This window comes from Eurypyga helias, unplaced genomic scaffold, assembly GCF_000690775.1.
Source record: "Eurypyga helias isolate BGI_N326 unplaced genomic scaffold, ASM69077v1 scaffold17761, whole genome shotgun sequence".
Taxonomy (NCBI): domain Eukaryota; kingdom Metazoa; phylum Chordata; class Aves; order Eurypygiformes; family Eurypygidae; genus Eurypyga; species Eurypyga helias.
The window spans coordinates 34,553-46,646 of record NW_010231662.1 but is presented as its reverse complement, the minus strand read 5'-3'; the positions used below and the strand labels follow the sequence as shown (position 1 = coordinate 46,646).

General features: G+C 40.4%; 1 protein-coding gene across 1 annotated transcript in view; it reads left to right on the top strand.

The window, feature by feature from the left end:
• The window catches only part of MLYCD (malonyl-CoA decarboxylase), a gene marked incomplete at its 5' end in the record, with an annotated part of 21,497 nt that overhangs the window by 308 nt on the left and 9,095 nt on the right, over positions 1-12,094 (top strand). The window contains 4 exons of the mRNA XM_010161168.1: positions 1-7; positions 9,483-9,595; positions 10,880-11,036; positions 11,536-11,685. The exon at positions 1-7 is cut by the window's left edge and continues 308 nt beyond it. Of these exons, the coding sequence (XP_010159470.1) occupies positions 1-7; positions 9,483-9,595; positions 10,880-11,036; positions 11,536-11,685 (427 nt within the window). The remainder of the gene's footprint in view (positions 8-9,482; positions 9,596-10,879; positions 11,037-11,535; positions 11,686-12,094) is intronic.

Below are 12,094 nucleotides of genomic sequence, written 5' to 3'. Positions count from 1 at the left end.
TGTTAAGGTGAGGGGTTGTGTGGCCCTGAAAGGGAGTCGGGGGGAGGCCGGAGGGGATGTGGTTTAGGACTCGGTGCTACTCCTGGAGCTTCCACCTTGGGCTGAAGAGTGTCCCGTGAGCAGGCCGTGGCTCTGGTGGGCGCTGGCCTTGCTGGCAGCTCCGGAAGGAACATGAAGCAATGGCCTTTCCAAAGTGAAGGGGTGGTGGGAGGCTGGGCTGTGAGCTGGCGTCAGGGCACTGGAGGAAGTGCCACACCGACGCAGCATGACATAATGCAGCTGGGGCTGCCAAGCTGTGTCAGGAGCTCACTGCAGGAGTGGCCTGTAGTGGGGTGACTCCTGAGTCCATTGTAGGGCTACAAGTGACGTAGCAGCTGTGTCTTGCTGGTGGTGAAGAATGTCAACGGGAGAAAGGAGTTGGCGTGACTTAGCTCAGTAGTGTGTAGAAAACAGGTGAGGTGGAACATACCCACTGCATGGTGCAGCCAGGTAACTTGGGTGTGGAGGAAGGAATGATGTAGCAGATGGTAGTGGTAGGAGGTGACAGGACATCCCGTAAGGTCAGTGAAGAAAGACAGCAAGTTGGTCAGATGCACTGACCATAACTTGTTTGTTGATACTCAGATACAAATTTAGTTTGACAAGAAAAGGTTGGGTTTTATGCCAGTGCTGTCAATTAACCAGTCATTACATAACTGAAGCAGCAACAGCATTGGTAAGATTCCACATCCAGCTGGATCATCTTAACTAAAACCAGACTGAATGTGCAAAATTAGAAGGATAGAAATGTGTAAACCAGCTGAATGTACATGTGTCAAATAATACAGTATCTTTAGAAACATACTAAACCCATTTGAAAGTAGGAAAATAGTGTTTGCAAACCTAAAGGTTCAGTAAAAGGGCTGTCATAATCATTCTGCCTTCTTAAAGTGTTTTTGGAAATGTTTGAGTTCATGGTATGACTGGGCTTAGTTCTGCATATCTCTTCTTGTAGTCTTTTTGGCGCTTGTTGATCCGTTTTGTGTTTCAAATGTGATATACTCTAAAAATGAGAGTTGGTCATAAATAGCACGTAAACCAGGAAAGATGACACTAGAACTGGTTTGCACTGTTTTCTGTTATGACCACGTTGACTTTAAGAATTTACTCAGTATATGGTTTCTTTCCAGTTTGGAGTTTCATTTAGGCCATTTGCATCTGTTTGCCACAGAAACCAAGACCTAGAAGTATGGGCTGATCCAGTGTTCTTGCTGGTGTGACTGGGGAAGGTGTTATGTCTTGCTTCTGAAACAAGCCTTGCTCATCCTTTGAAATCTGTTTGCTTTGATTGCAACTACATGTCAGAGTAACTAAGAGCACCCCAGGGAGCACCCAACCCACAGGAAGACTTTACAGTCCCTGCAGTAGAGTTGATTACTAGCTGGTGCAAGTGGTTTGCAAGGAGGTGATGCGAGGGCATGTGTATTCGATGTGATACTTTTAGCTGTAGGTGTGAGGGAACTCTATTACGTGTTCTGAGGCTAAATGACAAAAATAGAAAAAACTGTGTGGCAGAATTTCCAGGCCATAGTTTGTAGGGTGGTGGTGGGTTATTAGGGGTATTTTTTTCTTTTTAAAAAAGAATTTGAGTCTTGAGTAAGAGAACTGTTCTAGTGATACAACATGTATTTTGGAATCTTGTGGACAATTTCAGAGTGGTTCTTTGCTGGTTTCCCTAACTGCAGGAAAGAGACGAAAAAAGGGATAGAAAGGCTCTGGAACTTGGGATGGATGTTAACATGTCAGGAGTCACTGTTACCTATGATGAATTCTTGTCTACCTGCTTAAGGCATTATTTTAAACCAAGAATATCCAAATTACCTGATGATTGTTTCTCCGTTGGTTTCACTGTTCCTGAACCATTAAAGTAGATGATGCACTGCAGACTGGTGCAGTATCATCTTCGGTTACTCCCAAGTATGCACATTGTCATAATGCCCTGTTGTCTTTCATAAATCACCTCCTAAGCTGAATTGATGTTTAAAGTAAATAAAGAAATGTGAATGCCTAATTTACTCTGATTTTAGGTACTGCGTGGCATATGCCTAGCTGTACTGCACTCTGGAATGTGTCCAATTGTTAGACCCAGGAAAAAATCTGAGCACTGAAATCACTGAACTATCTTAGCAGTGTCCATTAAATCATAGGTTGTAGTGCCCTAGCTGGCAGGATCCAGTGTAAGGCAAATTGGGTTGAAAAAGCTGACTTGTAAGAAGTTGAGAACAAGGGTGACTACCTTACTGGAAGAATTCCATAGATCTTGAACATAAACCCTGAGAGTGTGTTGGAAATGCTTAAAATGACAGATTGTGCAAAGAGAAGGAACATGCGGCAAGTAAGGTTTAGTTTATATTTAAGTTTATTAGAAGGCAGAATTGTCACCTAGAGCAAGACAGAAAAATTATAGGTATCCTTAGTGACAAGTTGTTATGACACAGTAAATGTCTTTGTGGATGTGTAAAAGACGATGAATACTCTTGATAGAAGTTTCTTGATAATCAGATGGCAAAAATTTAGCAGTAAGCTGTATTTTGGAAGTAGAGTCCACCAAAAATACATACAGGACATAACGTTGAAGAGAAATTTTTCTTCATAATCTGTCCCAGACATTGTTTTTTTCCTATTAAGTATATGAATCAATTATTACTATTGTAAGCCCCATGGATAATATTAAGGTGACCATTAGAAAAAACAAAATAAAGGTACTGGCACATGAGACATTGTTTGAAAAGTTAAATTATAGTAAAGCTGGGCCTAATTCTTTTTCATGATGCTGTTTGAATATGTTTCCTCTTGCTCTTACGTTCTTTTCATGCGTTCTGTTCCTTCCTTCCACCAAAAGACACGCATATTTTCCAGTGTCCTTATAAATGAGTTGGTTTTCTGATGAGCCCTTGCAAAGCACAGAGTGAAATTTGCTGAAAACCTGTTTTTTGAGCATAGTTCTTCCTCTCACTGCTCAGAACCCTCTCACCTGCAGTATTTCTTTTTCTGTGCCAGCATTTTCCTCTTGAGGTGTTTTTTGCTTCCTTGCTCAGTTTCAGCATTTGAAATATGGACTCTGAAAAATTCACAGCATTTCAGGTAGCAAATAATTCAACTATTGCTTTTAAAATACGGTTCATCTTTCTGTATGATTTAGAAAAAGTCAGTGGAAGGTTCAGATTGCTGGCAAAAGGTAATGAAAAAGACAGCATTTTTGTCAAATTGACTTAGAAATAGACCTGTTTCCATAATTAAGCAGTAGCTGGAACGTATCTGTAATCTTGTGTTTCTATTGCTCTGCTAGAAAGAAACACCGTAATTGTTTTGGGTATTTTTCGGCTCATAGCAGCTGATCCTAAGCACATCGAGGACCTGAAGTTGGACTTTGCCTTGAATTATTTTTTTTTTTCTTAAAGCTTTCTCACAGATTTGAATGCCGACTTTGTATAATCAGGGAAGATGGTTTTACATTTTAGTAGAGGAATTGGAAATGATAGAACAGGTTTTAAGGGAGAGTATTTTGTGTGTAGGCTATACATGGCTTTTTGGGGAGGGGAAATACTTGTGGTGATAGATGTCTGCCCTGTGTACATTCACAGAAGGATGTATTTATTTCACTCTGTTTTACTGCCTTGAAGGAACTGTGGTCTCCTTGATGAGGATTCATCAATAGATTAGAGTATCTGTTCACTCAGGTGAAATAGTGGCTATATGGAGATCTGAATATCAAACCAGTGTGCTTTAAAGATCTAAGAAGTCCTTAATTAGAGAAACAGTTGACAGTTAAAGATTTTCCTGTGAAAAAGTGTTTGGTATTTGCCTATCAAAAGTCCTGTACAGTCATTTCATTGGTGTAGATTTGTTTTAAATTCTAACACACACAAAATTCTTGTTGCATATTTGCCTTCATAACTCCTGGGTATTTGTATATATACTACCAAGGAAATGTGGAAGTAAAATTAAATGGGTCTTCTTGATGCTGGAGGAAAATGACAGAATGCATTATATGGCCTACTGGGATTTTGGTTTTGCCCAAACTGTCTGAAATATTTCTTAGACAGTCCTTAGTTTTTACTTTGCATTTTGAAAGACATATTAAAACAAGGATTACCCACTGCTGTATTGTAAATAAAATTTTTTTCTATTTCCTCAAAACCTATCCACGCAAAAGCAGCTTGGACTGTTAGATATGGGTTGATGAAGCATTTCTATTCTGTGTTTGTTCAATAGATTACAGTAAAATAACATATACAGGTGATTAAGTTGCATGAAAATGCTTGTGCACACTTTACTCAGGGTTTAAATGAGCAAAAATGGAGGGGGGAAGGAGAGCTAGTATTTTTTTTTTTTAAGAATAAGACATCAAACAATATAAAACACGAGAGCTGGGGAAGTTTCTGGCACTACCATTACCACTGCAGTAATTAATGTTAGCAATAAAGAAGCAGAAAAACAGCCCCCTTTTATTCGTGTCAGACTACTGAATCCCGTTTTCTGATGGGAATACTTTTCAGTATCTCAGCAGGAGTATTCTGTACCTATATTTTGAACAATATATTAAAAAAAAAAAATCAAAACAAAGGCACTTTCACACACGTGTCAATATCCAAGTGGGTCTTGAAGTCAGTGTGGCCAGGTTGCTTAAACTTCAAACATTCCAAAGCCATGGAAACACTTGACTCTTGTGAGGCTGGCAGCACGCTTCTCTTGTGGCCCTGTCACATATGTAACCAGCGTCTAGCAATAACTGAGCCATCTGTTTGATACGCATGGAGTGTTAGTGTCGGCTGTTTCGTGTTGTGTTTATCTGTAAATATCTGCATATGAATTTTCATTGTGAGGGGTGGGTTATTTTTGTTACTAGTTTGAGAGGGAAATTGGAATAGTTACCTCATCAGAGAGGCAGGTTTTCTTAATTAAAAAAAAAAAATACTAGAAAGGCCTCTGAAATGAGAATAAGGCTTTTACTTACCACTGTATTTACAAAATAAGTGAACCTAACTTGAAAGTCTGGTTGTTGCAGTCAAAGCGTATACTGTGATGTTAAACAACTCAGAATTTTGCTGAGATGACTTGAATTAAACACAGTTTTGGAGAGCATAAAGAGTTTCATGTCTTCCTGCGCTAAGTTTTGTTAGCATATGCAGTTGCAGTTGGACAGGGTGATGGTTGCAGTTCCCTTCCAACTGGACCTATTCTAATTCTTTGGTCTGAATGCTGCCCTGTTGTTTGAGAAAGCAGCATTATTTACAACTGCCAGATTACTTGAATTGAGTTGTAATTCCCCATAAACAATACTCCTTTCTTCCAAAATAATTACTGAAAGCACATCTGCTTCACTTTTTCCTTGGATTACAAATGCATTGCTTTTATACAGCTCCCTCTTGGAGCTAGCGTAGCGCTGTAATGCAGTCAGCATCTTGGGGAGTAGCCTTCAGTTCAGTTGGACATTGTCGCATCCCATCGTATGGAGCATGCTTGCTAAGCCCGTCGGTGCTTCAGAGCAGCAAAATGCATCCGATTCCTATGTTTTCCACTTTTACCAGTATCCGTGTAGGATAACTGGCTTTCTCCCAAGTCACTCATTGCCATCTGAGCCATGTTACTGCCAGTAGATGCAGAGCAGTGTGTTCAAAATAATGACTAGCAGGAGTGCAGCCATCAGCAGTTTTCCCTCCTAGCTGCTAGACAGCAGCGTGAAATGGTGTTCCAAAAAACAGATGGATGAAAAGAGACCCATAGGAATCTGTTGGTTTGACCCCAGATCTGACAACTCTAGCTTCTTTTTCTGCCTTACGTTGTGCCCTTACAAAAGAAAACAAAACAAAGAGTCCTGAAATACCTGGAGGCTTTCACTACACCAAGGGATGTTTGACCACAGTGATTTACAGTTATTTTCTAAAAACTTCAAGGCTGTGCAGAAACAGGGGTTTGCAAGGGAAGTACCTTAAAACCAGAATGAACAAACCTCTCAGAATATACGTGTTTAGGACACTTACACATCTACAGTTCGAGAGGAATAATGTATTGGGGGAGGAAAAAAGAACAAATGTGTGTATAAGAGTACCTGAACCAAAACTCAGCTTTTCCCCATAAACCTGCTGCTGAGACAAGCCTGGCTGGGGTTGCAGGCAGCACGGTGCCTGCTCAGTTGTACCGCCTGGGAGTTGTGATTCCTGCACGACTCAGCAGTGGCAGAAGGAGCCCTCGTTGGAGGAGCCGTTTGGGCTCTTTTCGGTACAGCTTGTTTTACCTGCTGCTTTCTCTTCAATCCACTAGCCCAGAAGCATTAGCGAAACCAGTTTTACCAGCACAGATTACAGCCACTCTAAATGCCGTTGAGTGATGTGTTGTCAGAGTGCGTCAAGTGCTGAAGTGCCCTGGCCAACAGGAACGATGCGTTTTCATAGTAATGTCGTATTACAGAAATAACCTGCTCTTTAGAGGTAGTAAGGGAGCACAGGTTTAACATATGTGCCCAGTCAGTCCCTTAAGTCATCAGACTTGCTATAAAACCTTGAGAGAGAGGGAGCAGGAACGTTTTAGTCAAAGCATCAGCACAGAATTGTGAAGACTGCCGTAGCGGGTCTGGCAGCGATGGAGCAGCCCTCATCCTGCTGTGCGTGGTGAAGTGTTGGTAACCCACCACCATGGTGCTGAGTGCTGCTCCCACAGCATCGAGGCTGTCTTGCCAAAATTTCCCCCCCAGTAGGCTGGGGGTGGGCAAGACGTTGGGAGGGGACCCAGCCAGGACAGCTGACCCCAACTGACCAAAGGGATGTTCCATGCCATATGATGTCTGCTAAGCCATAAAAGCTGGGAAAAAAGGGGGAAGGGCATGTTCATTATTAAATGCCTTATTAAACTGCCTTTGTCTTGACCCATGGGTTCTTTTTTTCCATATTATTTTCTCCCCGCTCCCCATCCTGCTGAGAAGGGGAGTGATAGAGCAGCTTGGTGAGCACCAGGCTCCAGCCAGGGTCACCCCACCCCAACTTCTTGTTCCCAGTCTGGATTTTGTGTGTGATCCTTCATTTCTCTCCATCCTTTAGGGGTACTTATTACAGATAGTCACGTGTGTTTTTTTCAAAACTTGCCAGTGCCATGCATTATGTGGCTTCCCATGGTTTTCCAGTGTGGATTGCTTAGCCTACAGATGTACTTCAGGTGAATTTTGTTTGCGTTATTTCAATTTCATAGTCGTTTAACAACTTGTTTTTTACCAGCATATGCAGGCTTTGTTCAGCTTGTGGTACAAGTGCAGGTGGAAGTACAATTTGGCAGGAGACTTTCAGCACAACTTATTATATAACTGAAAGAGAACTCTACTGAGAAAGACCAACAAAAAAGTAATTTACAAAGCTTGGAAGAGTTGACCTTATGGGAGAGTTCATGGATACTCCCTGTATTTGGAACAATGCAATTGACATTTTCACTATTTGAAGTATATGTCAATTTATGCTTCAGTCAGTAAGCTGCTCTTCTCTTACAGACTTGAGGATGCTACTGAGGAAAATAGAGAAGGATAGCATAGAATTCTCATGCATGACAGAATTGTTGTATGTGGATGAATGGCTGTTTTCTTCTAGATGGTTCATCTCGTAGCCCTTTCTGCATAAACAAAGTTAGATGCCGAACAAAAGGCTGTGTCTTTCACTAACACGACTTAGGCTCTGCACCTCAGCTATGGAAAAGAGCCAGGACTCGTTATGAATTTGCCTTGCAAACTCCGTGACTGCGGTCATTACCATCAGCTTTACGCTAGGATTTTTTTATGGGGGGTGTTAATATAATTATAAGTTTGGGTGCATTGGTATAGGCTGAAATATCTGATCACAGTTGGCTGCAAGCATAGACCAGGCTTGAAGATTTTAGGTGTTCTTGTATGTTGAATGAAAAAAAAGGACAGTTTTATTCTTTAAGTCTTGGAATACTTTTAGCAGTTCCTTTGGCCAGCAGGAACTTTCTTTGATGTGTGTCTCTTGACAAGTGTGTCTGCAACTTTCCTATTGTAACCTAACCAGATGCAATATCTTTTCTTTTTTCTTTAAGTCCTGAGGCTAAATCTCAGCTTTGGAAAGATGTTTTAAGTTTTTTCTGTGTGGATTTTTTTTTCCTGTTGTGTTGTCTGCCAGAGGTCATTGGGACATAATTTTTGCCTATTTTATGTACAGCACTGGCTATTTAATAAAGGTCTCAAAAGAAGGTGAAGAGTTTTTGTTTCAAATAAATGTGTATTAAGTTAGTTTCAGGTAAGCCTACATTTCTGATCTGGGTGTTGGTATCACACTGTGTCCTACATACAAAGTAAATGTAAGAAAGAAAAATAAGCTCTAGGATCTCGATCTTAAGGGATATTCATGCTGTGCTGATTTCAAGAATACATTCTAAACTCAAAGAATTTTAGACAGGAAAATCTTTAATAGTATAGACAGCAGGAAATTAGTAGTGAATATAAAATTCATTGTGACAATGAATGTTTCTTGAAGTATTTGCTATTACAGTTGGCTTCAATTCTGTATTGTACCCTTCCAATTCTGTTGATTTTTGCATTCTGTTCTCTTACGCTGCTGCTTTTGTTTTTCTTGCTCAAAGATTTTTGTATTTTTGGAGAAGAAAAATTCTGTAAAGCGCATAGTTTCATACGCACCCTGTTGAAAACCACTAATTTTCTTATTTAACATCCTGAATGGGCCTGAGGAGCTCCTGTGCTGACTTGTACAATCCATGCTGATATCCAAACTGAGGCATTTTCGTAGTTTACTGATGCCTCAATATGGTTGTATGCATGTGTTTCAGTCACCTCCATTCATTACATGCCTTGGAGATCTGTCAAAAGCATGTTAATCATGGTGCAGAATGTGCAGGAGTAAAGAGCTCTTCTGTATCTTTCTCATGAAGAGCGATGGAAAAAATGTTATAGAGATGACTAATAACATATGGTAAGGAACTGGAAAATTTTAATTTGGTGAGTTGCATTCTTATATTAATAAGCTAGTTCTAATGATCTTCCTAAGGCACCAGCTGCTGTGTACTTAGAAGAGATTCAGATGTAGAAAAATAGAGTGAAATGAAATTCAAGTCCTTATTTTCACCAAATTTCCCATGATTTGTTTTTTTCATGCTGTTTAAATCTGACTACCATTGCAACTGTGGCCTTATTGTCAGGATTGCTCAAATACTTCTACTTACTGTCTGCTTTTTATCTTTGTTTTTTGCGTTATTTTCCATTTCCCCATCTGTGGTTTACTGCAGACCATGTCTTTAAACATTTTCATTGGTTTAGTCCTGTGTGAGGAAAGCTGAACTGTTGTGCGGTTAATCTTCTCAGACAGGTGCATTGGTTTCCTTGAACTTCCCAGTGCTGTAGTTGGAAATGATCAAGGTTATCTTCACTCACATTCGTATGTTAGACCTAGCTTATTTAGCACATAAATTCATCTTTCTTCTCTGTGCAGGAAATGAATGGCGTTCTAAAGAACATGCTTTCCGAGTGGTTCTCGACAGGATTCCTGAACTTGGAACGGGTCACTTGGCAGTCACCTTGTGAAGTACTCCAGAAAATTAGTGAGTAAGTGCTAAAAGTGGGTAACACTTGATGATGAAAAGGTGGTGAAATGCTTGTGACTGCACAGATCCACTGTTTTCAAGATACTGCTTTTCAGTACTGAACCACAGGCAAATTCACAGCAATAGTTGCAATTAACACTAAAGAGCACACTTTAAAAACGGAATTAAGTAAATGGCAAAGGGGATCAATTGTCCCATAATTTAATCCTTTAGCTCAGGTACTGCACTTGTAGACTGCTGTCCTTTCTTCCAACCTTCTCAGTTGCTCTTCCCACATTCCCAGAGGTGCTGCTCTTACTTCCCCTACAAACCCAGACTCCTGCAGCGCTGCCTTCTCGCACTCCCTTTCCTCCCTCCAGTGCTGTGGCCTCCGTCACCACTGCTGCCGCCTTCTCCCCTCAGTCTGCGCCAGCAGCGCTGGTGGAGAAGTGATATTTAAGTCTGATGCAGCACAGGGTGCCCAACACTGAAGAGCATGTTTTAGTTCTAATGTAGTGGGACTCCCCTTCCTGGCTGGATATGCTGAGGTGCACAGCATCACTCGTAAACTACATGTGAAGACAGCACCTTGGTTTGTACAAGCATTCCTTATCGTACAACGTTGATTTCTGAATTCCTGTCAAATATTCAGTCTTGTAGTGACAAAGTTGAAGGTGAATGAATCAAAGTTATGGTGTGTGGCATTTTATTATGTAAGAAGTTTGAATAAAAATGAATCTCTTAAGAGTTCTGAAAGTACATGACTTAAGTATTGATGAGGCAAAGAGATCTTACACAAGCTACATTTTAAAAGTAAGATTAGTTAGTAATATTGAATTTATCTTCAAGGTATTTTACAAACACTCCAGACTTTCAATATCTAATAGAGAAAAGAGTATTGTGAATGACTGGTTAAAGACATGACTGTGGGAGTGCTGACAGACTACTTAGTAGCTTGGGAAAACCAGTTCCTTAGAGGTGTGTTCAGACTCATTCCATGACTCAGCCATTGGATATCCTCTGCTGAACAGAAAGTGCAAGTGAAATCTCGGATACATAATAAGCATATCCCAAAGAAACCTAGAGAGTGTGGGGACGCCGTACGCCTGTACAATCTACGCCGTCATAGTTTGCTGATGAATTTTACTTCTTATGCTCACAGCCTGATTCTCCTGTTTTGATTGGAGAGTTTTGTCGCTGACATCAGTGGGAAAAGTACTGAGTTTGTAGGACTGGCGGCTGACCTCTGGTTTTAAAGGGAAAAAGAAAGATGATGTAATTCTACTTTTTTTCTTTTCTCATTGAGTTCTGAAGCTGTGCATCCTGTTAGAAACTGGGTTGATATGAAGCGTCGCGTTGGGTCATACAGAAGATGCTACTTTTTTTCTCACTGTGCAATCCCAGGAGAACCATTGATAGTCTTGCATGTTGCACTAACCAGTGATATCTCCAGCAGCATCCAGGTACAGTCACTGAAGCATTTAGTACAGAGAGGCTCAAATTGCAGTATACTTCTTTTAAAATCTGTAATTCCTTATCATTTGGGAATATTTGGTATTGTTTCTTTCTTTCTGAGATGAGAGAATTGGCACTTAAAATTACTGGGATATTCTGTATATCTCCTGTATTATGTAAGTTGAAATTTTGGGGTTTTGCTCAAGTGGAAGAAGAATTAAGGAGAGAAGAGTATAAGAAAAGATAGCAAAAGAGATTAAAACTTCAAAGCAGTTGTAATTACTTCAGAAAATTTTAAACCATGTTACAATTATTTCCTGTGCTTGCTAATAGATAAGCAGCTCTTCTTTCTACTTTTTGATTAGATTTTTGTTGTTTCTCACAGAGGGTAATGAATAAAATAGTGGGGAAAAGTGTTAACACTTTTGAAAGTTAAAAAGAAAGGCCCTCTCCCCGAAAATGATGATAACTGCTACTAAGCCTTTTTAAAAATTCTTATTTTCCCAGGCTATAGTGAAGGAGGTGCCACCGTTAGAACCAGAAGATATAGGCCAAATTACAACAGCAATCTTCTACTCAATCAGTTTGACCCAGCAGGGACTGCAAGGTGTGGAACTCGGAACTTACCTCATCAAACGGGTTGTAAAAGAGCTGCAGGTAAGTGTGGCAGGGTGTACTTAAGATGCTGTTTGGCCATAGTGCTCCTCCTATATTAATGTTTTAGTTTCCATTTTGTGTCTCTGCTCAAGGCAGGGAGCCGCTAGGTCTTCCCCTACACTTGTAGCTTTTTAGCAAATCAGCCTTTGAAGGTGTGTGAAGAGTTGAAAGAACTTTTTGTGCTGTTGGTGACTACTGTCTCTCAGCTGAGTGGGTGAGTCGTTGCTAATGCGTGCTGACAAGCTCCCTTCCAGGCCCTCAATCAACATTTTCTCTCTTCAATGTACCTGACTGCTTCAATAACAAAAATAGTTCCCTTACATTAAATGATTCATTTTCTTGTTTGTTGTGTTGAATTCCCTTTGCTTATGTATGCAGTCTCCATGCTTGCCTTGAATAATTAAAAAAA